Source organism: Phlebotomus papatasi, chromosome 2 (assembly GCF_024763615.1).
Source record: "Phlebotomus papatasi isolate M1 chromosome 2, Ppap_2.1, whole genome shotgun sequence".
Classification (NCBI taxonomy): domain Eukaryota; kingdom Metazoa; phylum Arthropoda; class Insecta; order Diptera; family Psychodidae; genus Phlebotomus; species Phlebotomus papatasi.
In genome coordinates, this window is record NC_077223.1 from 106,334,072 (window position 1) to 106,360,520 (window position 26,449).

Consider the following 26,449-nt stretch of genomic DNA (forward strand, 5'->3'; position numbering starts at 1 on the left):
GGCGTTGGACTAGATATTGGAATATATGGTCATGGATTAGATAGATGTTCAACTTAGAAAAAAAAACAATTTTTACTCAGGTGCAACATTACGAAGCTACAAAACTTTGATAAAATTCTCCATCAAACCTAAAAGGAGATTCTTATTAACATTTTTAGTTTTCGAGATATCTTTGATTATGACTTCTGCACACCTTTTAGATCAGAAAAATTTCGTAAAATTAAAATTAGCATCTTTTTTCCTCGTCGTAAATCGTATTCAAAATTTAACGTATTTAGTGTTAGAATCTTCCAAAAAGAACAAATATTTAGATAGAATTCATTATTCATCAAATATTGGAATAAAAATCCATCACTTTAATCAATTTATTTTTAGTGTCCAATTTTATCCTCAAAGTGTCCAAAATAAGAAACTGGACAAAATTATGAGCCTTTCCCCTATGATGGTACAGCGCCTTTAGTGTTGATTTTACAAACTACATCTGTTCTAGAGACTTGTTGGCTATTTTAAGACCTTTAACTTTCTCACAGCAAAGGACGAAATTGGTTCGGAAGAATCGGAAATATCAGCACCTAAGTACTAAAATACCACAAAAACGGTTTTACCTACATTCCGGGCAAAAAAACAAAAATAAAAACAAATAGTAATTAAAATGACAAGCATTTTCGTAGATCATTGAACCCAGGCAATAGACAAAATACCAAGCGAATCTAGACAAAAAATTACTGATGCATAGTGTAAAGAATTTGGCAATTGAAAGAAAAAATTTACACTTCCTTTCAAATTGAATTAACATGATACTTTTAATATTTATTTCCCAATTTATTAACTAATTAAGGCCAATCAGAAGTGAGCTAGTCCATGTGAATGAATTTTTCACTGCTATTTGTTATGTTGTCAATAAATATTTTTTATCTGTTCCCATAACAACACGTTATTGCTCTTTTTTTCCTTATTTAAAACACTGAATTTCTTATTGTTGAACTACATGTTGTGAATACGTAATTTTTGTTTCGATTATGATGTAGTAAAGTGATATACGAGCGACAAGCGTGAAATGATTTGGTTTATGTTCTTTTCTTTGCAAATATCTGGTTGTGACTTTATGAGTGTTATATAAATTATTTGCGAAGAATTGAATAGTTTTCTTTTTAATTTAGTTCAAATCAAATTGAAGTTGCATCTGTTACATGAAAACTTCCATAAAAAAAATTAAAAGGACTATTACATTTTCCCATTTTCCAAAATTTAGGTTTTTTTAATAGAAGAAAAAAAAAGAAAATGAATATAAATCTGAAAAAAAAACTTTTATTATGTCAAATTTTAAAAACTAAAGCATTAATAAAAACCATTTACCTTTCTTACTATCTGTATTTCTATACATAAACATTAAATATTGTAAGATAGCACCCTGAATTTTCAATAAAAAAAAAACAAATATTTTCACAGTGAAATATTAATTGACATTTTAGAAAATTTAGGAGTTCATGACTATGTATATAATGTCTATTGAATCTTTTTTCTACTTAGAATTATATTTCTAATAATAATATTTTAGTCATTACTTTAGTATACAAATTGAAGCAAAAAAAAAACTTACATTAATAAAAAATACACATACGCAGATACATCGCAAAAATTTACAAAAAAAAAATATTGCATTAAATATTTATTATTATATTAAAAGAAAAATGATGAAACAATGGTTATTAACACAAAAATTTAAAACTATAAAAAAAACTATGATTCTTGTAGGAATGAGAATTATAATTATACAGAAATTATAAGAATAATAAAAACTGTTTCACAACCACATTACCTTTTATTTACTTCCTTATCATTTTGATATGAAGCTGAAAGATAAATATTGACTCAGAGATTTCAATCGAATACGTCACAACGTTGATGATAAAGAAATTGGAACCGGAGACTGATTCATCAAAGACTAAATAAATTTCCTGAAAATCTATTTAATAAATTTTGAAATAAAAGCATAAATTGTCATAAAGTAGCATTAATATATTTTTCTGAAAGATTTTTACATTCCTGTGACAACTTGTTCGTTTTTTTTTCTTCCTTGCTTGGATTTTATCCATTAGTTATTACATAAATATGTATGTTTTTTTGAATAAGAGTATGTTTAATAAATTCATAGGTACCATGGAAATACTATGCCTGTAAATTTCACAAGTGGAATGTTAATGTAAAAGTCCCTAAAAACTACAATTAGTTTTTTTTGTTTCATTTATCAATTCGATTGATTAGTTTAATAAAGTTTTGTAGGTAAAATTCAAGACAATTATTGCACGTCTCAGTACGTAGGCCTAATAATCTTCATTTAATAAGATTTAATAAGTACTACATGATAATTTATTTAAAAAAAACAATAAAAACCTAAAACTACAACTCTTAACAATAATGATCTCGATAAAACTATAACTTACTATCTCTAATTAGATATCAATTATTCTTTTTAATTATTAAAATTTCACTGATATTTGCTCAAAAGCATTTTCAAATACAATGAAAGTACTTTTCTTTTTGAATTAGCTGAAGAGTGGCACAATTTTTTTTTCAAAAATTTCTTATTTAAAAAAATGCTAAACATTTGGAATTTTTTTTTGATTGTCTACAATTCTCCATTTGATGGTGTATCCAAATCACGCCGGGAAATTGGTAAAGATGATCCCTCTTTTGTGGAATTAACAAACAAATCGGAAATATAGCGTACCACAAGAACGGCACAAGTAACACCAATGAAAGCGCCACCGAGAACGTCTGACCAATGGTGTTTATAGTCGGAAACACGACTCAATGCGGTGAACCAGAACATCATCAGGAAGCCAAACTGCAACACATGACGCACAAGCTTCGATCCTGACCAGGTCATACGAGCTTGAAGGTAAAACTGCAAACAACATTTCTCACAATTTATAAGTATCTTAATCTTTGAGTCTTAAGCCCCAAATAGACACAGGCTCATCCTCGAGAATATTTAGTCTGTAAAATTTGATAGTAAAGATTTATCCCAAACTGCCATACGCTGAGGACTCAGGATCATCAATTAGAGGTCCTTTGCATAAATTTTCTTTATCTAATCCTTTACTGCCAAATTTTATAAGCTAAATATCCTCAAGGATCAGCCTGAGTCTATTTGGGCCTTTAAAGTCTAGAATGACGGAAGATCGTATTACTGGATACTACACATTTCCTAAATGTGTAGTAAATATCGTTAATCAGATTTGGAGAACTGCGAAACCGCTTGGGTAATGCAAAGTACATTGGAGACGTAGATGCAGGTAACTTTGCCCCTCCCCTGCTGATCATATGCTTTTCTTTAATTCTTGCACTTAAGGACACTGAGAGAAATCCGAAAAAGATAAAATAACATTCCGGAAATGTTAATGTTACCCTGCCTACCCTGCAGTATTGATCCAAAATCGGTGTAAATATTACACTTTTTAGGTGTATTGGGGGTTAAAGTTACCTTTTTTCATGTTAAATTTACCCTTAAAAAGGTGTAAAATTAACATTAAAAAATGTTGATATATTTTTACACCTAAAAAATGTTAAAGTTCTGAGGAAAAAAAGTTAATCGCACCCTCTTTTTCTTCTCAGTGTAGATTGTTTATCTGTTCATTTAAGCAATTGTAAAAAAAAAGCTTTTTAATCTTGTATTGAGGCTAGCCCCTTAACAGAACCCGACTTAATACATCAAAATTATCAAATACTTTGTATGTAAATTTTTCATTAGGTTTTTGAAACCAAGATATTTGTGATTTTTTTGGAATCATGCAAAATTTTTGAAGGGTCATTATGGTGAGATCTTTTAAATTCTAATACGTGTTTCAGACCTAAGATTTAGCCATCTGGCTTAACTTCTCTAATTCCTAATCAGGCACGATTTTTTAGAAAATTGTTGTTGATTATAAAGGCAAAAGATTCATTAAATTTTGAAAAATTATTAATATTGCTTATTATTTATTTTTTTGAGACCTTCGAGAACTAGGCTAAATCTCCAGTCTGAAGTCGGCATAAGATTTTGGCTCTTATGTGCATACCCGCTCACATCAAATAACTATGGCTAAAACATTTTTGATAACCTAACGATTAGGTTAGGTTAGAGTGTTGTATCCTGACCTATTTCTTTAAGTTTAAACTATTAAATCTCGACAAAAAATTTTTAATGTATTTTTTAATGAAAGTAAGAACACATCCCCATATTCCCAGAAATATTTAAAAGTCTGATCCAGTTATCCTACAATTTAGAAGCATTTTTATAAAATGGATATAAAATTGTAGTTTTGATGTTACAATTTTTAAACCAGCATTTGGTTTTCTGAGTTTCTAGTCAAGATTTCATAGTTTTACCTCGTTTCTGGTTTAATAAACCTAATTAAAAAATATTTTTCACTTGGATAATAATTATCCAATTTTTTATATAAGATGATAAACACTGAAAGAGCCCTCGGGGCAGTTGCAGCCACTCTTACGTGGCGGGATAAAACTATCAATGATTTTTCACTAGTACATTGATAATTGTTAGATGAAAAAGTATTATTGATATTCCAAGCAATATTGCCATTCAGATGAAAAAATTGTGAAATAGATTTTTTCAGGATAGTTTCATCAATTTTGCCGTAATTACAAAAATGTCATAAAAAAGTTGGCTAAAGCCCTTTTCTTTAGGTTTAAGTAACATATTTAGCATCAGTGGGCTTCAGTGTATCAAGTAAAACAATATTTGGTATCTCCAGTTTAAAATTTCGTCTGGAAAACTAGTGGCAATTAGTACTCTAAAAGTGGCTATATCTACCCAGGCCGGGGCACGTGTGGCCAATGTGTCATACTTTTTTCATTATCCTCTCTAGAAAAAGGCAAGGGTTTTAGAGCTTTGAACTACACTGTTTTATATATAGCCAATATCCTAATGCTACTTACGAAATATAAAAACATTAGACAAACCTTATCATTTTTTCACAAATCACGCGCGAAAAAAAAAGCTTTATTTGCTTAATAATTCTACCGAGGTCTTCCTTAATGGTTCTACTAATTAATTTTCATCGCCAGATTTATTAAAGCTCGACAACAAATTTTTGGCGCAGAAAAAACGGTAGGCCGTTTTTTCCGTTTTCTTTTTTCAAAAAATCGAATATCTGCCCTGAAAACCGTAATTCGCAATATTTCTAGATGAAATTAACAAAGAATACGTAAAATGGTTCTACTAATTGATATTTATCACTGGATTTATTAAATCTCGACAAAACCTTTTTTGACAAAGAACTTCGATAGGATAACCTCATTCCGTTTTCTCAAAAATTCGAAAATCAGCTCAAAAAATCGTAATTCTCAATATTTCTGGATAAAATCAACAGAGAATGCTATAGAAATTAATCTAAAAATCGATTCTAATCGCTAGATTTATAAAAGGCGGCCAAAGAAATTTTAACCCAAAATCAATCAAACCCAAAAAAATCAAAAATCTATTCTAAAATCTCTAATTATCAAAATTTTGAAATAAAATTAACACAGAATACTTAAAAATTAAAATGGTTTAAAAAGCAAACTTATTTATAAAGAAGAATAAGAGTGTCATGAAATATTTATTAATTTTTGTATTTTTTTTTTAACTTTAGATCTTTTATCATAGAAGAAATTGTTAGTAAGGTTCTGTGTTATTTTTATCAAAAAAAATATATATGTGTAAGAATTTAACTTTAAAGAAATAGGGTGAACTGCATTTATCAATAGTGAATATTTCTTAGTACTACTTATTATTGTTATTATGATTAAGGGCAGAATCACATTGACAGTCATATGCTCACCGTATTTCGTTAATTTACGCATTTTCATTGCAATTCTTACGCAAATTCTTGATTACTGTGTTACCTTATCTCATACTCGGTGGCACTAGGTGAAAATAATATCACAAAATTGAAGAAATAAAACTAAAATGCGATAAACGGTGAGCAAAAAAATTGTACAAAAAACTGTAGCAAAAAATCCTACAGGTTTTTTTGCTCACCGTTTATCGTATTTTCGTTTTATTTCTTCAATTTTTTAAAATTATTTTCACCTAGTGCTACCGAGTATGAGATAAGGTAATACGGTCATTCAAAATTGGCTTAAGAATTGCAATGAAAATGCGTAAATTAACGAAATACGGTGAGCATATGACTGTCAATGTGATTCTGTCCTAAAGGTAACATCGATCGGTTTGAATTTAAAAAGAAAATAAAAAAAAACATAATTCAAAATATTTACAGCCCTTTACCTCCAAAGTTTGTGGAGTTGTAAAGTTTGTTTTTACGTCCAAGGTTTGTAAAAGTGACCAACTGGATCCTACTCTGAGAAAAATGCATGTATTTTGTTCAAATTTTGTCAAAAGGATGTAATTTATCAATTCGACAAAACTTTTTCTCATATTTCATATGGAAAAGCATTCTTTTGACAAATTTTTAACAAGATCCAGTTAGCCGCTATATGACAAAACTTCTCTATAAAATATGTGAAAGAACATCCTTTTGACAAACTTGTCTTGTTAATTTGACAAGACTTTTTTTCAGAGTAATTATTTTATCAAAGGAATGTTGTTCTTCTATTTGACAAAACTCCTTTTCATATTTTTTTATGGAAATACATCCGTTTGACAAACTTTTAACAAAACCCAGTTGACCGCTATGAAAGGACTAAACTTTTCATATTCTGCATCAATTAGACAAACTTTTCTTGTTAAAGTGACAAAAGTTTTTTTCGAAATGCGTACGATACTTCCATCATCCGAAGCTTCAAAACCTTTTCTAAAAGTGATAGAACTTACCGCTAGATAAATTAGCGTGTAGGCGGAAAAACTAGCGTGACCACTGGGAAAGGAGAGTCGCATCTCCTTCAGCAATCTGTCGGTTTGTTCATTTATACAGTGAAAATCTTCGATATAGATGCCATGGTTCTGGGGATCATTGCAGGTGGTCCCATCTGCTCTTATCGGTTGGCAAAGCTGCAGCAAAAATGAAGATAAAATTGTAATTATTCAGGGTGATCTTTTCTGGAAATTTAGGGCAGTGGTCTAGCTATTAAAATCGGTCAAATTCATTAAAAAACGTATTAAAAAAAAATAGTAATTGTAAACTTACGTTGTAAAAATGCGGCCTTAGACGTCCAATGGAGTATTTGGCAATATCAGTTGTAAGTTGACTACATGCAGCTCCAAAGCCAAAGATTCCAATCTTACTGTAGCACTGTTTAACCCATTCGGGTACATCCCAGTTAAAAATTCTTATATTACTTGGTCTATATCCGTTTCTCGATGCTAGAATTATCTCCGTGAGTATCATCTGGCAAAAAATGAGAAAGTGAAAATCATTTATCACGATTGACGAAGATAAGGCACGCTTAAGTATACTCACAACGGATATGGGAAGGATTAAACCTATTATATACAGCATCCAATTTCGAACGGTTGATTCATGAAATGGATGCCTAAGGGACTCATCGTCGCAGAAGAAACCTCGTTGATAGGGCTCACCCCATAAGAAAAATATTAATATTGGAAATCCCACTGCAAAATTTAATAAGAAAAAAATCCCAAATGTATTTTGATGGAATACACATTTCTGAGCATGGACAAATAAATATAAGCTCAAGAGTGTATTTGCTGGAAAGTATGATTTATGGAGATTTGTTTTTTCTTAATTCAGCAATCAAAAGATGTTTTAAGTCAAAGAAATAGCAATATACAATTCTTGTTCTTCAAAAAAACATATGCCACAATTACATCAACATTACCATCTAAACTTCTTTCACTTAAAACATTTTGAAGAAAAAAAAAGATCTTAAACTCTTCTACTTCAAGTGACGAAGAAAAAGATTTAATAGGGGGGAAGATGTTCTTTATATTTCAAGAGGTTTTGCACACAATATTATCAATTTATGTGTCCCAGAGACTAGAGAGGCTTATTTTGTGAAGATTAATTGTGTTTTATGCGCTAGAAACACTAAAAATGATAAAATTCCTCGGATGGGAGCCTATTTAGGCGTTTCGTACAAATAAATTTGTTTAAATAAAAGAACATCTTTAAATACAAAGATGTAGGCTCTCATTTGGGCATTTTTTCGTAAATCTCATAAAATATTTATTAAAGTTCTGCATAATGCTAAATATACTTTCAAAATTAACTCCGATTTTAACGTAGATTTTACCAATTGATATAAAAAAGTAGCTTATTTTATTATCTGACACCTACGCTTTTTAGAACCCCTTAATCTACTCAAGAATCTCAACTCCAATTGTATTAAAAATATTTCAAAAAATAGCAGGCATTTATCATTGTTACCATTAAATTTTCCAAAAGTATTTTTTTATTTTTAAATTATATTTTACTGCTGTTAATTAATGTGAAGCATTTTAACCTTAATTAACTTAATTAATAAAGGAATTTTTCAAATTATATCAGGTGTTATTTTACTTTAATTTACTTTTTGAAAAATAAAAGACTCAATAAACTTTAGCAAGATATTAAGATTATTGGTTTAACATTTAAAGTCAGGTATTTCTTGTACAATGGGTTCATTCAGTAATAGCGATGATGTTATTGGTGCTTAAAAAACAACACATTATCTATTACTGGTATTATTTAATTAACCTTTATGGTTTATTTTAATCACTCTTAAGCACATGATTTACTCAAACTTTCGGAACCTTATTATACGATTTTATTTTTCTAAAAATCGAATAACTCTGAATAACCCTGATATATTATTTCATTTAAAGTAAATAAACGTGATCAATCAATAAGCACGACAAGTTATTAGGATTTTAGAAATCAATACAGTACGATTCCAATGGTGTTAAACCATAATAATTTTAAAAACTTCTAAAATAATATATAGAATGTAAACTAGTCAGTTGGATCAGCAATTGTCGTAATTTGTGTATTTCCATTTTCTTATAAGAAGTCCTGATAAGATTATGAGAAAGTTACGACAATTGCTGATCTAACTGACTTCTGTTAAACTCATAGGGAAAAGTGGGGCACCGTTGAATTGAGGCAGCTTTGAAATTGGGATTTTTCTTCTATTTTTAAATGGAATACCATAATGTAATTTAGCTTCTCAAACTGTTTGTGGAGCTAAAATCCCAATTTCAAAGCTTCCCAAGAAAAAACTTTCAATCTACTTTTAATTATCATTTTCTACAAGTAAATCGTGATTAATTAAGCTTGAGCTTTTCGAATTTTAATTTTGAGTGTAATTTTGATCTTTTAATAAGAGAATTTTCATATTTTTATAAAGAAATGTTTGAAATTTATAAGCTAGGGTAAGATGGGGTAATTCAGAATCATGTCTATTTTGGACTTAAAGGGGATTCGAACCCGGGACACTTGCATCATAGAGCGAGTGCTCTACTACGTGACCCATTGAGTGCTCTGGGATTATTTAAAAGATATAGGAGAAAAATCTGGTAAACTACAGGGAAATTTAAGAACTTTGTTTCTGGAAATATCTTCCTTGAGTCCTTTATAAATCGTCCATTGATGTCATTGACCTATAATGTACCATTGCTGGGATATATCAGATGCTTTACAAAGTACACTATAAATGTCTTCAGAAGATATATTCCGTATATTACAGAGGACGAAAGGACAGACTCTATCCCCTTTCTCCTTATTGACGTCACTAGTTTTCCGACCGATCTAGAATTTGAAATCCTAGCTAGTAAAAGTGTGACTGGTTTTTATGAGATTTTTCCAGTTAGATGAGTCACGTTGAGTTGACTCATGCTTCTAAAGGCAAAAAACAAGCAATGAAAAATTAATTTGGTCAGTAGCTCCAAATTTAATATTTTTCTACTCCATATGTTTTTTGCCTTTAGAAATATGAATAAAAATGTATTTTCCTACTAAAGGATGACCTACAAATCTTCAAAGGGTGAAAGCCGAATTTTAATTTACATCCTAAGGTCTGACAGTCCTTTTTGGCTTAGATCTCAACAACTGTTTAACGTTTAACTCTTTCGCCTCTTTTGAAATTCTGAATACCCAAGAAGGAAACAATTTGTTGTTCTATTGGTTTTTATGGATCATTGCAATACGGGCGTCAGATCTAAGATTTAGCCATATGGTTTAACTTTTCTAATTTCTTATCAGGCAAGCTTTTTGTAAAAGTTGAACTTTGAATTACTAAGGGCAAGTGATCTATTAGAGGGAGTGGAGTAACTGTGAACTGTGTCTTCTTATAATGAAATTTAGCAACGCAGCTTTGTGGAGCTAAATTATATCATATCGCGCTTCATTTAAAAATAGGATTTCAAAATACGTTTGACCGCAAAAAACACCACATTGAATTATGCATAATCCAAGGTCAAATACAGTGAAATTACTCTCTTCTTGATCAATCTCTGTACTAATTTTCTTGATCTTTGAACTAATTTAAATCGGTATTAAAATATGATACGGCCCACGAATTCTAAAAAAAACGAATATTAACGAAGAGCTCTTTTTCGTGAATTCGAGCACTTCGCAAAGGCTGGGACACCTTGCCATCTCTTTATGGCATATTCTTAGATAATTTATCTATTGATTTAAGCATTTAATTAGTAAAAAATTCGACTTTTTGACCTAGTAAATAAAGAAACGTTCCTAGAAAATCTTGTTCTAATTCATTAAAATTTTCAAATTTTTTTTAAAGGCTTATTAGACCGAAACATTTGAAAAAAGCAAGGTTGGATGAAATTGGTTTGTTAGGTATCTTATGGTCCGCAATGATTAGACCATCATCAATGCTCACAAAATAGGTCTAAGCCGAATCCTAATTCAGAACCTACTCTATAAGTAGGAATTTTTCACAACTCCAAAATGGGAATTGTTGCAGATTCTAAATTTGAATTTAAATAATTATGGGGTCAGCCTTTATAGATTAGAGTTGCTTTTATGGTTAGGAGTTGCCAGATAGAAAAGAAGCGTAGAAGTGTCAGTTTTTAGAGGGAATTCTGCTGCAAAGGACGCTAAGAGATAGATTGCAGAAATTGAGAGATTTTGTAAGTAAAATTAGAAGAAAACTAGATTATATGTCACAAGAGGATTTATAGGGTAGAAAATAGAGACAAAGATTTCTGAAGGACGAACACTAGTAGGATTGATCTTTGAAAAGTTGATGTAAAGAATTACCTGTAAGTAGAAAATCCAGGAAATATTGTAATAGAAGTTCGAGGAATCTTTATTTATAGGGCAATTAGGATAAAAAAAAGTGAGCAGGAATTAAGGGAGATTTAAGAGGGCACCTTTGAACGCTCAGGTAAAGAATGAAAAAGATAGGTTAGATGTTCAATGAGTGATCACGATCACCCCTTTTTTCCAGATCTTAAATCCCGTTCCGATTCTTTTTGATCGCATAGACTTTGATACGGTATTATTTGAAGAATAAAGAATATTTCCGATGGAAGAATTTGTCAAGAACAGGAATAATGGTTCTATAGCAATGAAAAATTAATTATGTTTTTAGTACTTTACTGTTCTCAAGTGCTTCTGTATTATCGACTTGTATTGGTGTTGGTTCCTGACTCGACTATTTTTCCCAGTCCTCGCCGTGTTCTTAAAACTATCAAAACAGTCGTGACAGGAACCAGCACGAAGAGAAGTTGATTTTGTAGAAGCATTTGAGAACAGTAAGTGCTAAATATATACCTATTCATTGGAATAGCACCACAACGATTTTTCCTAAAAAGACACTTAAGGAACGCTTCAAGTAATCTGAATTGCAATATATTTTAATAAGCAGTTGTAAGTCACAGTTTCCCTGAAAAGCTAGGTCAGATTCATTAAAGAATCGGGAAAAACGTAAAGTGTTCGAAGCCACAATATGTGTGAAACCTGAAAGCCTACCTCTACTAACTTTTCCTTATTCATGTCACAATCATATTGCATATTTGAGACTTTGAGTAGGTTAACAATTTGGCTACTATCCTAGTCCCATCTTTACACTCAGAAAAAAACCGGGGTGCAATTAACTTTTTTTCCTAATAACTTTAACATTTTTTAGGTGTAAAAATAAATCAACATTTTTTAATGTTAATTTTACACCTTTTTAAGGGTAAAATTAACATGAAAAGTGTAACTTTAACCCCTAATACACCTAAAAAGGGTAATATTTACACCGATTTCAGATCAATACTGCAGGGTAAAATAAACATTTCCAGAATGTTAATTTAACTTTGTCTGATTTCTCTCAGTGTACAATGCAATTCATTATGAAACAGTCAGATATTTTTTCCAGTGTACTTCTCACGTAATTTCACTCAGATAAGCGACAATTGTTCAAGAAATTGAGATAAGTGTTTCCACTTTACTGATCAGAGGTTTTCTTTGAATTTAAATATTAAAAAACTTTTTTCAAAAATCTCTCTATAACACAAGATTTGTAAAACTTTTACTATATTTGTATGCAAAAAAGGCAAAGGTAACAACAAAAACACCTTGATTCAACTCCAAGATCCCCCACTCACTTCGAAAGATTCAAAAAAGATCCACTCACCACAGAATAGAAGTAGAAAATCTAATCCAATTTTGAAGAGTATCCTCTTAGACTGATCCATGGTCCTGTCTTCTGAGACGTTCTGAAAAGACTGAATAGCGTGATCGGCTGTTCTTGCAGGAGCGCAGGTATTTCTCAAAGGTGTTCTCTCACTTTCAGCACAAACACTGTCACCTGTCATACCACGCAGATGAATCACAGCCACGATAAATTTTGCATTCGTAAGGTTCGACTGTCGTCACACCAAAATGGGTTTTTCTTGTTCACTCTGGCTCACACCTTTTATTCCCATTCAGTCATTCAATCTCGATATTTTATCCACATGCTCTTGGTCTCTGGATTATTTATTTGGGAAAAAAAAATTAGGGTGAACTCGTTCTGGGACTCCCCTAAGAAATATGTAAGTGACTCTGCCAAGAAAGGAAGAAAAACACGTTTTATTGGTAAGGTTTATATACGTTGTTGTAAGTATAATATGTAGATATAGGTATATTTAGTGCAGGGAGAGTCTTGTGAATGGCATCAAATGACTCTCTTTTAGATTTCAATCAATTTTTCCAACAATAGCATGTCTCATAGTGCAATTTTCTTATTAAATAACAGGTTAAAGATCAACTTAATAAAAAAATAAATTGATAAAATGTCAATTACTGTGAAATTTTATTAGAGTTTGTGATTAGAGTTAAACCATTCTTTTGTCATTTTTTTTGCTCTGCTTTTGCGTGAAAAAGTAATTTATTTTAGTTGCGGAAGGATGCTCTGGTTTATTTTTTCAATTATCGTTCAATGTATAATTTATATAGAAATTCATAATAATATTTATAAGATTACAGGTGGTGTTATGTTAATGCTCACACAATCTAAACATTACAGCACTGCGTGGGTTGATTGTACATTTTTTTAATGCTTAAGGACTTTTCAGCAATTTTCCCACAAAAAAATATTGTAGTCGTTTTTGCCCCGCGCGATTCTCAAAAGTGGCATTGACCGTAATATCACTGACAAGAGAATACATAAGATGTTCACATAAGCAATGAAATAAGTCATTACCGCGATAATTTTAGAAAGAAAGTCACACTACCTTCTATCACTTGGTATATATATATCTTAAGAACGTTTAGGAACCTATTGCCATCTGCCCATTTGGCATTGAAATAGCTCGATTTCTTCACAAGACAATTGGATTTCTTCACAAGACACTGGTCGATGGAACTTCTGGGATGACAGACTTGCAACTGAAGATGGTGAGGAACGGAGGAACGTTTGGGAACAATCAACAAGAGACTCAAAAACGCGTTTTGATGTCAACCAGTGTGTGAACCCCAGCGAAAAACTGCTTCGTGGATCATCGACGGATAGCGAGTGTGCGACACACCATCATCTCCGTATAGAGCTTGCGCTACATAAGTATTTTTTTTAGTATATAACATTTATATAATGCAACGCGGTAAATATTTATTATAAATCTCTAATCACAATTGTGTGAAAAAGCATCTTTTATATCGTTTACATAGGGTGCTGGCACCATTTGATACCACCTGGAATGAATAGGTTTTTTTCTTGTTTCTTGTGTGCTCTTATCAAATTCAACTTTTGAAGTGATTTATTTTGATTTTCACTGTACTTTGTGAGAATTTTGAGCTAGATATTTATTTGATGTGAACGGGTATGCAACTAATAGGCAATATCTTAAAATTTTAAAGAATTGACTTAGATTAAATTGAGCTAATTCAAAACCTGCTCTAAATGGAAATTTTTCGTTTACCCAAATGGAAACGTCATTGTTTTCGTGATAAATACAGTACTAAATTATTATAATTATATATTTTCTCTATCACAGTTTCATTATTTAGTTAGTTTTAAAGGTCTTTTCGACGTCATTCTACCCTACATTTGCGACTTATATAATGCCTGCATCACTTTCCCTTTTTTCCCTGATGATTGGAAGCATGCAATTGTTACTCCAATTCCGAAAACTTCTAAACCTATTCTCGTTAGCGATTACCGATTTATCAGTATTTTGCCAAGCTTATCTAAGCCCTTTGAACACATTTTAAAACATCAAATTGAAGAGCACTACCTGAGCCACCGAGGCTTACTCTCCAATTTTCAATCTGGGTTTCGGAAGTTCCATAGTACTACCAGTGCATTATTGCGAGTAAACCACAATATTTGTGTTGGGCTCGATGGAAAAGGGTTTGCTGTTCTTATTCTTTTGGATTTTTCAAAAGCTTTCGATATAGCATTAATCACTCCCTTTTTCTTTCTAAACTTCATTCTTTATTTTCGTTCTCTTCCTCAAATATAAAATTGATTGAGTCCTACCTGACAAGTCGAACTCAGTCGGTAAAATTTAATGGTGCAATCCATAACCATGTGAGCGCAAAACCTTTATTTTGGATCCGAGCTCAAAATATTAAAATTTTGGCGTGACCACCTGACCTCTTGAACTCCTGACTTCAATCCAATTGAGAATATTTGGGGAATTCTTGTTTGTCATATTTTCGCCAATATTTGCCAATACACTTACGTTTTGGAGTTAAAATCTGCAATTTTTTATGCCTGGAGTAAGTTTGAAGATAAGTTCATCGAAAATTCAATCGATAGTATGCCTAATCACATTCTTGAAATACTTCAGAAAAACGTTGGAATCACTAATTTTAAAGATTTGCATAAATATTATCTCGAATAATAACATTACAAAAGAATTTATTGACATTATCGTAGTTTTACGATCAAAAACGTATAAAATTGATATTATCTCAATTCAAATTTAAGAAAGATGTTTCACTGTCAGAAAATTATCATAAATAGGGTCCAATCAAAGTATTTTGTGGAAAAAAATTAAATAAAAAAATATATATAGAAGAAAATGTGATTATTGACAAGTGACCTTATGGTTTTGATACATTGGAAAACCATAAAAATCAGCATTTCTTCAATGGAAATATGAGAGAGCTGTTGCAGTGTCAAAAAATTACAATAATCTATTGTCAATTAATTCAATTCAAAGTATTTTGCAGAAAAAATTTAAATAAAACGAATACAGAAAAAAATATTGAGTTTGTAAAGTGACCTTATGGTAATGGTACGCACTTTATGGACCCGAGTGAGTCCGACAGCCGGCCTAAACGTTAAATAGAAGAACAAAAGATTATCCGGGTCTATACAACAGTGTTGCCAACTGATGCAACACTTAGTTTTTATAAATGACTCCCCGCAAGTCCTTTATATATTGTGGGGATTGTGGGTAATTATTTACAAGCTGCTGACCTATAATTGTTCCGGGCGTTCAAGGAATGCTACCATCAAGATAAGTATCGTCGATCTTCCGAGAATCTGACATTGGTGGCCTAGACTGACTGCAATGGTCTCTTTCCTAATCTTGGTACATCTCACGCCATCAACCAAGATGGAGGAATCCTAATTCTTGTCCATTGTTTATGGTAAACATAGTTATTCCTTTCACTTCTATGCTCGAAAATCTGGGAATCATCTTCAATAAAACCGTTACTTACATACCTTACTCGCTTTTAGACGTCAATATGCCTTACTTATTACGGCTCTAATCTTCCCTGTTCTTACTGACTTAGCTGAAATATTTTTCCGTACCAGTGCAGAGACAAAGGGTTACCTAAACAAGGCGTTTAACTGCTAACGATGATGATTTACCTGGTGACTCGTGCTGTTGATTCTGACTCCTGATTATTGTACACTAGTGGGTCAAGGTATCTCGCCCTTGTGATGCCTGGATCGTGCACTAGGGCTTCGTGTTTCCCAGCGAACACAGCTAGTTAAAGAAAAGGCAGTGTTTTCAGCATATTTTTGCTGAAAATGCTGTCTTTTTCAGCTAACTGTGCTCGCTGAGTTGTGCTAGGTTCTTTATCACGCTTTTACTGCAGACTGCTACTACTAATTACTTGGCTGAGCTTCTTGATGTGGGCTCATCTGTCAGGGCTTCGTGCCTGACCGTGGCATTATCGAGGAGCCATCTGTTTCATTAGTAGACTCTTTTTGTGGCGAGTGTTTCAATTTGGAACACTCCCCCAAGGAATGAGAAGCAAGGACTTCTTCTGGACTTTGTTTCTTCTCGAGCTGTTTTGTTGTTTGTTTTTCCTTTCTTTTTCCTGTCTTCCGCAAAATTATAGAATGTAAAATACTCTGTATTATAGACTATTCTTATTCAATAAATCTAAATCTAGGTTCTTTCTTTGACGAATTTGTTAGAGTAATACGTGTTAAAGGAATAAATTCACATAGACTGAGCTCTCCGATAGAAGCCTAAAGTGCAGGTTCATGTACTCGTCGCTTTAGCGCTGATTGTTCTGCCATTTAGAATTTCAGCGGTATTCTTGACACTTCAATTGTCAAATACGTCAACAAATCTATGAAGTGAAAATATAGCATCGCTAATGGAAAAGTAAACGCGACAGGCATTGAAATCTATTTGAAAATATTATCATTTTCCATTATGTCTCATTTTTTATAAAAAATATATTAAGTAATAACTACCCGGGCAGCACAACGTAGCATGCTACTAAATTGTCTCATTGTTGCACATACATGTAAGTAGTCAATTGTTCTTAAACTTATATAATAGTAAATCATCAAATTAAGCACTTATTAAGTGCTTAATAAGTACTTAATCTTAAAAAATATTAAACTCATGAAAATTTCATGAGTTTTAGTATATTTAATAAGAAATACTGTATTCAAAGGCTTTTGATAAAATAATTGATTTCAAAAATGCCCAAAATATTAATATCCAAACCTAATAAACACATTTTTTCGTTTCCATAATTAGCAAAAGTACAAATACAATTAACTTTGTAGCTCATTTATTTCATAAATAGTGAAAAAATAATTATTTGTCTAAAAAGCAGGTCACTGGCGAGAAGTGGTCAATCCACCCTATCATTTATATACCCATGCGAAAAAATATCTTGCAGCTAAAAGAAAAATTTATTGGCATTTAATTATAGCGTTGATTGTGTTTTTCTCACTTGTACAACAGTTACAGAATTGTTGGAATCATCAAATTTTGCTGTAATTGTAGCTTCGGAAAATTGGAATGAGAATATTTGTGATTTATGCTTTGTCCTCAAATATGCTGAACGTGGATCATTTTCAATGAGCTGCTTCACGGATTCAAATTCAATTTTCAGTTCGGTCATCTGTTCAATGGCTTTGGAACTGAATATGACAGCCAATGTATTTGCATTGGATACCCAATTGGGAACTCGTACCATTGGTTTACTACTAAATGCCTGCGATGTCGATGCCATGACACAATCAGATGTTGTTTCCTGGCCATCAGGGGCTTCTCTGGCATTAATAAATTCCAGGTCAAAGTATTCGGGATCTATAAAAAAATTTAATGATTAATAAAGATAGACCATGCAGAAATTTATTGAGTACCTACGCGAAATTTCTTTGGATGGGGTATCGTACTGAGGAACATAGGGTTTTATATCGAACACTGGACTTCCATCCACCATATCGATACCCTTAAAATAAATCTTGGAGCCCTCGATTTTAATAATCTCCACAAGCGACAGTCCCAGTGGACATGGTCGATGGGGAGACCGGGAACTAAATACACCAATCCTCCCGTCCAATCTCGGTGGGGTAATTTTGGCTTTAGCATGGCATTGATTCTTGTGAAAGTAGTAAATCACCCAGATATGGGAGAAATCCTCAAGGCCCTCCAGCGAGTGCTCTGGGTTGTTAAAGGTATCGTAGTTGAGATCGATAATACCTTCAATTTGTGTAGAAATACTCGCTTGGCGAGGAACTCCTCTCTTCTCGGGGAAGGGTGTCTTAATTGTGCCAATTGGCGAAAATTTAATCTCCGCCGTTTTAGTTGCCAAATCAGGTGGAATGGAATTATTTTGGACAATATTTCTACAATTCTGACATTTAAAATCATCCAAAATTTTCCTAACAGATTCAATTTCCTTCTTCTGCGTGTAATTCAGGGTAGTGATCTGTTTCCTGTCAATTTAATAAATCCATGTGAATTGTATTTATTGACCATACTAAAACAATTTTACCTCAAATTCTTTATTTCCTTTCTTGCAACTTTTAGTTGTTCTTTTAGACTTTCAACCTCCGAGAGAGACATTGCAATTTAACTAAGAAATCACCTTTCTCGCACCTGAAACACAGTAAATTTAGTTAAATTCAGAGCTTAAGGATTCAATAATAACTCATACCTTAAGCACTCCAATCTTTCAACGGTATTTCACTTTTATTTTGTTAAAATTCCAGAGAAAGTTGATATCAAAACATCCAAAAGATATCTTAACATTTCTATATTCGTATATATTACAATAGTCATTTCAAGTATAAATTGTCATCACGCATGTGCCGCGATGTTTCAATTTCCAGCTGGGTGTATAGGCATAAAGTCCCCATTGAAATAGGCACATTTTAAATTTTAAAACGATTTTTTGATTGTGAAATACATGGCATATAAATTATTTTAATAAGAGAAGAAGAGGAGTAAAATGGAAATTATATTGTACAGGCGCGAAGATCCAAGATCTTCGTGCATGTGGCATAAAAGTTTATACTGATTTGGTGGCCAAATAAATAAGTTGATATAGGAAAGTCAGTAGAGGAAAGTGCCCATGCTTGATACCATTGGAAGCTTCGTAATGACTAAATTTTTCCTATGTATTTGTCTAATATATTTTAAAAAAAACTGGCAACTTTCCCATAGTTTTTGAAGTATAGTTTCGATGAGTCACATATATATTGTGAAACATAGAAAATTTAGTCATTACGAAGCTTCCAATGGTATCAAGCATGGGCACTTTCCCCTAATAAAAAAAGCTCTCAAAACAACAGAAGGATATTAGTGAGTAAGCACAAAAGATCTTAAGTTGAAAATAAACGTAGAGTAGATGCCCATTTAATCCCATACCCCATTTGAATAAAAATAAAAGAAAATATTAATCAAATACTTTAATTTTTGCGATACTAAACTGTCAAAATATTAAAAAGGTAAGTTTATTAGGGGATAGAGACACAAATAACTCACTTAACAAACATTAGAGGCGCTGCGGTTGCAAAAAATCTCTAAAGTGCGACAAAATATTTTCTTCTCTAATTTATCCTTATTAGCAGGTCGTGTCCCTTCTTGTAATATGTACTTTTGCATTCTTTATTAACCAAAATAGTGTTGTACAAAAGGATTTTTCTCAAACTTATCCTGAATTTTGAGACAGCTCAAAAGAAAATAAGCCTTCCAGCTCAAAAGAATGTGAGTTTTCCAGCTCAAAATTTCATCCCAATGTTTTTGTTGTAATATCGACAAGTATTTACAATTAACCCAAATAGCTGTATTCAACTAAATTATTAAAAGGATTTTCTTGTGAAAATGACTTAACTTTAAGGAATTAAACAATTTTTACATTAAAAACCTCTCATTTTCTCTATGTGCATTTTCGCGGCAGTTCGAAGAATCTCAACAGGCACCACCAAATTCACTTCGGCTTTTCTTTTAGCTCAAGCCTGGTGTACACGATCAGTTGCCTTCTCTTTTCTATTATTTTATCGTATCTCAGTGAAAAATTAACAGAATTTGACACGTGTTACAATGTTTAACACAAATGCGGAGCTAGTGACATCTTTTATAAAAATATCAAATCATTTGGAACAATTTTATCGTGGACACGTTTTATGGGACAAAATGTCAGTCGAATTATCGAGATATTTGGGCGTCAGTCATTGTAAATTCCGCAAAAAAGCGTTCAATTGTAAAGAATCACGATGAAATAAGAGGAACTATAGCGGTTTCAATTACATTTGCTTTTAACCGATTGAGCGAAAGTCTATTGTATCTTTATTCAGAGCGGCAATGATCCTACCTTTCACCCTGTGATATTACTTGGACGATATCAAAATCTTTGCTAAATGATCTACCTGGGGTGAAATGATAACTGTCCCATTGCGATGCATCGCTAGTGTCGCATGTCGATTATAGGCGATCGAAATTGTAACTTGCATTTTTTGTCGCTAGTATCGATAATTCTCGCCACTAATTTATCGACACCTCTATAGCTGTCGATTTGCACTCTCGAAGGGAAATTTAATGAACATTTTACACTTTTTTTTAGTATGTATTATAATTGTTTTACACTTTTAATTTGTCTTTATTAAATTTTTTTTACTAAAAAAAATACAGTTTTTGTGAAATTTTATTCATAAAATATGGAATTTCTTGAAATTATCTTGGCCAAATTGAATGCGAAAAATTGTATTCTGTTGACTGAGTTCAATGAACCACAAAATTATCCTTCCGTCGACTTTTAGAAAAGCTCATCAGAAGAAGCAGCTAGCATTCACGGTAATGAAAGCTGAAACATTTGAGGCAATGTCCAGGAAGAAGTTGCTCATAGATCCATTGTGGTCAAATGGAACATATTCAACAGAAACTTATGAGTTGACGGAGATGACCACAAATTCATTACCTTTCTTTTGGACCTTCTGCCCTTCCCTGAGAACTATTAAAGTTCACAATCCAAAAAGAATCCGCGTACTGATGGAAAAGAGAAGGATATCATTCTTGAAATTCCTGGAACCATTTCTTCAGTATCATTAGTGCAATATGTCTTCGAAGGTCAGTTATTTTGTAAAAATGCAAGGCAAACAGAAAAGATACGTGTAAATAGATAGATTTTTACATAAATGATTTTTTTATGCTTACACATCTTCCGGAAGCTTCAAAGAGTAATTTTCATAACGCAATTTTTGCGTCTTCTCGTTCAAAATGAATGTTTAGTTTTCCCAAAATCACACTTTCCGTGAAAAATATTTTCTGGGTTCATTTTTTAATTTTTAAAAAGCAATAAAATCACTGAAATAATTCCGTTTGCAAAATAAAAACAAGCGAGAGTGAGGTTATATTTCACTGTCCCAAAGCGTCACAATAACGAGTCGACAATGCGAAAAGAGCCGACACGCCGACACTCAATTCATCTCATCATTTGGATCTAACGATACTAGAGATTCGATAGTGTCGAATCAATACTAGCGAGAGCCAAAGTTATCATTTCGCCCTTTTAAGGAGTTGTAATTTTTGTAATTCAATCTTTGTAATTATTATTTATTTTTCTCTGAGTAAAAGAGATTAAACAGATTAATCGCACCTCGCACCCATATTTTTAAAACTAGGGGAATGTGTCCAGTTTTTAAAGTATATTCTGGAGTCACAATTATTCAGAAACATAGGACAAATTTAGTCATTACGAAGCTTTAGTAGATCGTACGTGCGAAGCATGGACAATGGACACTTTCACCTACGTAATTTTCCTTACCGTATTCGATACTTGATGAAGAGAACATTCATCCTTAAATGTCTAAACGTGAGAATAAAATTCTGAAAATCAATAGAGGTTCAGTGTTTCCGATCGGACCGAAAGTCTTCCTTATAATCCTGAAAAAGTTAAAAAAAAAAAAACTGCTCCTTGATGCTTCTACCAGAGGCCCAATTTTTGAAACTCTCACTCGCACCCGCGAGCTCTTTAGTGGCCGAGAGAAATCCACTCGCACACCTCGTAGATTCAAATCCTTCTGTAACGACTTCTTTATAACATAAAGTACTCGTTGCACGTACTCAAGAATTTCCGGGGTGTGCGAGTCAATTTCTCTCGGCCACTAAAGAGCTCGCGGGTGCGAGTGAGAATTTCAAAAATTGGCCCTCAGGTTACCGAGAATGCTCGAGAGGGATATTTCGCTAATAGGGGCCATCTTTTCAAGGAAACACATTATTTACTGTTCATGACTTACAATTAATTTATTTTTATCAATAATATTACATTAACTAGAGTTAAAATTTTGTTTTATTACTCGTTTTCACTTGTATTTATATTAGTTTTTTTTTCACTTAAAATTACAGCCTTTCATGTTGTTCTTAACTATTTAACTTTTTTTTTTACTCCTATGAAGTTTCTTTATCTATACAGCGTCTCTTCTGTTTTTATCTTTTCATTTTTTTTTAAATGTATTTTTATATAATATCCCGTAATGGTCTGCGATTTTGTTTCAGATATTAAGTACATATTTTAAAATGTAATAATAATAATTTAATTTATGCTAACTGTCTGACACATTGCAACTCCCTTGGGGAAATTAAAATAACCGATCTTTATGATCTCTTTTAAATACATTTTTTTATTATTAAATTCTCAAAAATTGTGTCTGCCATTTTTTTTCTTTAAAATTTCATTCCTAAGACCATTTTTTTGGGAAGAATTTGTAGTTTTTTTTCATTATAATTAATTTATATCGTTTTTATCCCACTCCGTTTCGCGCTATTTATTAATAATGTATATATATCTTTTGTTTTGCTTTAAAGAATATTCCTTTATGAATAGTTCATTTTTTTTTTTAATATTTTCCTTCTACATTCCTTGTTTATATATTATTTTTTTTATTTGTTTAGTTTTAGTCTATCACATATACGAATAAAGTTATATATTTTTTTCTTTTATATTAGATGTTACCAGTTCTATGTATAATATAATTTTTTTTATTCGGAATCATGTCCAATTATTGATAAAAAACATTTAAGTTTTTCGAGACATCTTTTTTTCTTCCATTTTTTTTTAAATATACCTTTCTGCTTGGCTTCAAAAATTTATGTTTATCTTTTTTTTTTGTTTCATATTTAAATATGTATATAACAATTTAATCATTTCAGAAAGTGAAATGATAACAAGATTTTGCTTAACTACCACATTCTTTCATTATGAATCGTTAAGTAACTTTTTTTTTATCCAGTTGTTGTTTACTTAAATTACAAATTGATTTAAATCAAACTACAATCCACTTTCCAATAAATAAATCCCGAATTTCCCGACAATAGTTCTCACGAACAAAGTGTTATTAGTAAATTTTCAAGATGCTTAGGCCAGAGAGCAATGTTTTGCCAGAGAAAATGGTTTTATTGGAAAGTGGAAAATGTTTAATCCGCATCTCAGGTGTCAATTGTTTTATTTTTTTATCAAACAGTCTCACAACTATTATCTCCAGAAAGAGATGCTCCAAATGATTTCAGAAAATGCTTTTTGAGTTTTTTATTTTTAAATCTGTTTTGTTGCTTTAATCTCTTTTCGATATTTATTTTATTTTTAAATATTTTGAGGGTTCTGTCTTTTTGAGATCAATAGAATTTTCGAAATTTGAAAGTTCGAATTCGAAATCCGAAAGTTCGAATTCGAAATCCGAAAGTTCGAATTCGAAATTTACGAATTTCGAAGATCCTACTAATTTGGGTGTAATTTTTTCCAAAGATTTTATACGGGGTATTTTTTCCTTACGCCACAACCGCTAAACAGTGAATTACATTTAATCATAAATATTTCTATTTTTTCTTTTATATTTTTTTTCAATATATATATTTTTTGTATGTGCTTTGATTTCTCAGCACTTGTTGAGACATTTTCTTCATTTATTTTTTTGTTGTTGTTTTTTTGATTATAAAAATTTATATAATTTGATATCGACATCTACATTTTTCATCGTCCTTCCTCAATCATTATGAATAACTAATTTAAAATAATATTATGAAACCATTTCTCTATCTTTTTAATTAATTGTTTTTTTTTATGCATGCACTAATTTTTATTACTCAAGTTCTTTTGTCTAATTATTATTGTTCTTCTAATTTATTTAGTTTTTTTTTATTCACTTTGTTTATCTTTTTAAATAAATTAAAAAATCTGTAACAGAGATACATATAATACATAGTACACTGTAGTGAAGAAAAATGAATAATGGTGATATTTCAATGAAAAATGAAAAGGGGAAATCTTGCTCCTTAACATTTTTTTTTAGTACATGACTGTTCTCAAGTGTTTCTAATATCTTTTTCATTTTTTTTTTGGTTCTTGTCATGACTATATGTTGGTTTTAGAACACGACGAAGACTGAGGAAAAACAGTCGTGACACAGAGTAAAAAAAAATTACAAAGATAATCATTGGTTTGCTTTTTTACCACGATTATTCTTGTAAAGTTACACAAATTATGTATTTCAACAAAACGTGTAATTTAAATTTTCTGTAATTATAAACCGTGTAATCAACTGGGAATGATTACACAGTTTTGTATATTTTCTTACATATATCGTATAAAATTACACAGTTTTCAGACAAAAAATTGTACAAATTACACAGTTTTCAGACAAAATGTGTACAAATTACACAAATGTGTATTAGTACACACAATTACATGTTTAATGTAAAATTTACAATGAAAATCATGGTAAAGCAGCCAAAAATTTTTTACTGTGCAGGAACCAATACAAAGAAATGTCAATTATGTGAAAGCTCTTGAGAACAGTCATGTACTAAAAAAAAACATGTTCAGGAAAATATTTCCCTTGCAAAGGAATGGTTCCGTTCAGTAATAACCTTTCGAAGAGACAAAGCCACTCCAAAGTCAAGCCAAACTTATTCGAAAGTCTACCAGAAGCCTAAAGTGCAAGTTCACGTTCTCCTCGCTTTAGCGCTGATAGTTCTGCAATTTCGAATTTCGATATTCTTGATACAGTAGAGTCTCCTAAATTCGAACGCTCGGGGGGTATTTTTGAGATTTCCCACCTCCCAAATTCGAACGATTTTTTCAAAACTAACGAAAATTCCCGTACTTTCTCGCAAGTTTTAGTAGTAACATACTTCCTTTTCATTTTCAACGATAATAATGTATGTAATGACTAGCGCACAATAACTTTTGTTTGTAAATATGTTTTCAAAATTTCCCATGAGAATGAGCGAGATGACTAGATCTAGATCTCATTTACTCTCATTAAAATGTCACAAACATGTTTACTAAACAAAAGTTATTGTGCGTCAGGCATAAACATTCAGGAAAAAGCACATAAATATGATTTTCATTCACCTGGAATACGAACTTTCTAACATAACCTCACAATTGACATTTTGAATTCAAACGGCGTTCGAATTTGAGAGATTGAGATTTGAGAGACTCTACTGTACTTCAATCGTCAACAAAGTCAACAACGGTGTGTAAACGTTTCCTGCAAAAAGTCAATTTCTGTGTCATTCTGTGGATTTTCAGGAAGGCAGAATGTTTATATTGCAATTTAATTAAAATAAATGTCCTTTTGATGAACTTTCTCGCTTTTGTGTAAGTCGTCGGCTTAAACGTTCGAACTTCCAACGGGTTTTTAGGTAACTTCTCTACGATATACCTTCGAATCGGTAAAGGAAAAACCTCAACCGGAGAAAGCTTTCAAATCGGGAAGGTTATTATTGAACGAGAGGAATCCGAATCAGTACTCGATTTCTCTCGTTTGGTTCTGCATAATCGACTTGAGTATTTACCCCAGTCTTCGTTGTGTTCTAAAACCACAAAACAATCGTAACAATAACCAACTTAGTGAAAAATGGAATAGGAAGAAGTACATGATAGTAGCAATGTACAAAAAATTAAAAAAAAATTTACAAGAAAAAAGGGAAAATCTTACTCCTGAATTTTTTTTTAGTACATGACTGTTCTTAAGTCCTACTGCTTAATCAACTTATCTTTATGTTGGTTCCTGTCACGACTGTTTCGTGGTTTTAGAACACGACAAGGACTGAGGAAAACAGACGAAACGGAAATCAATACAAAGAAAAGTCAATAATACCGTAGCACATGAGAACAGTGATGTACTAAAAAAATATTCAGGAAGATTCCGCTTGAAGAGGATCAAGAAATCAGTACTCGATTGCTCTCGTTCGGTTTTGCATAATCGACTTGACTATTTATTTAGTCCTCGTTGTGTTCTAAAAGCACAAGCAGAAGCAGAGAAAAAAATCGATTATGGAGAAGCACATGATAGCAGTTATGTATAAAAAAATGAAAAGGGGGAATTTTTCCCCTTGAACAGTTGTTTAGTACATAACTGT

General features: G+C 31.7%; 2 protein-coding genes across 4 annotated transcripts; both read right to left on the minus strand.

Annotated features, from left to right (window-relative positions):
- Window positions 1-1,998: 1,998 nt before the first annotated feature.
- Window positions 1,999-13,928, minus strand: LOC129800632 (putative phosphatidate phosphatase). 3 transcript variants are annotated; one of them, XM_055845162.1, is made up of 6 exons: window positions 13,610-13,928; window positions 12,529-12,938; window positions 7,407-7,558; window positions 7,134-7,334; window positions 6,821-6,997; window positions 1,999-2,908 (listed from the first exon to the last, which is right to left on the minus strand). In XM_055845162.1, exons 2-6 carry the CDS (start codon window positions 12,707-12,709, stop codon window positions 2,630-2,632), a joined length of 990 nt encoding a protein of 329 aa, XP_055701137.1. In that variant the 5' UTR covers window positions 12,710-12,938; window positions 13,610-13,928; the 3' UTR covers window positions 1,999-2,629. The 3 variants fall into 3 exon arrangements, with proteins under 3 accessions (XP_055701137.1, XP_055701138.1, XP_055701139.1); XM_055845163.1 differs by having other exon boundaries at window positions 13,579-13,898; XM_055845164.1 differs by having other exon boundaries at window positions 13,384-13,898.
- Window positions 13,929-17,471: 3,543 nt separating this feature from the next.
- On the minus strand, window positions 17,472-18,843 carry LOC129800648 (tRNA (adenine(37)-N6)-methyltransferase-like). Its single transcript, XM_055845190.1, has 3 exons — window positions 18,582-18,843; window positions 17,951-18,522; window positions 17,472-17,890 (listed from the first exon to the last, which is right to left on the minus strand). The coding sequence occupies exons 1-3, from the start codon at window positions 18,650-18,652 to the stop codon at window positions 17,505-17,507; spliced, it is 1,029 nt and encodes a 342-aa protein (XP_055701165.1). The 5' UTR covers window positions 18,653-18,843; the 3' UTR covers window positions 17,472-17,504.
- Window positions 18,844-26,449: the final 7,606 nt, after the last annotated feature.

What these genes read in the sequence shown, in the direction of transcription:
- LOC129800648 (XM_055845190.1), bottom strand. Translation starts at nt 18,652, where the DNA reads ATGTCTCTCTCGGAGGTTGAAAGTCTAAAAGAACAACTAAAAGTTGCA. An exon ending in AAGGAAATAAAGAATTTGAG is followed by an intron (nt 18,523 to 18,581) that starts GTAAAATTGTTT and finishes TTAAATTGACAG; the next exon opens with GAAACAGATCACTACCCTGA. An exon ending in CCCATCCAAAGAAATTTCGC is followed by an intron (nt 17,891 to 17,950) that starts GTAGGTACTCAA and finishes ATTTTTTTATAG; the next exon opens with ATCCCGAATACTTTGACCTG.
- LOC129800632 (XM_055845162.1), bottom strand. Translation starts at nt 12,709, where the DNA reads ATGACAGGTGACAGTGTTTGTGCTGAAAGTGAGAGAACACCTTTGAGA. An exon ending in TTTTCTACTTCTATTCTGTG is followed by an intron (nt 7,559 to 12,528) that starts GTGAGTGGATCT and finishes TAAATTTTGCAG; the next exon opens with TGGGATTTCCAATATTAATA. An exon ending in TAATCCTTCCCATATCCGTT is followed by an intron (nt 7,335 to 7,406) that starts GTGAGTATACTT and finishes ATTTTTTGCCAG; the next exon opens with ATGATACTCACGGAGATAAT.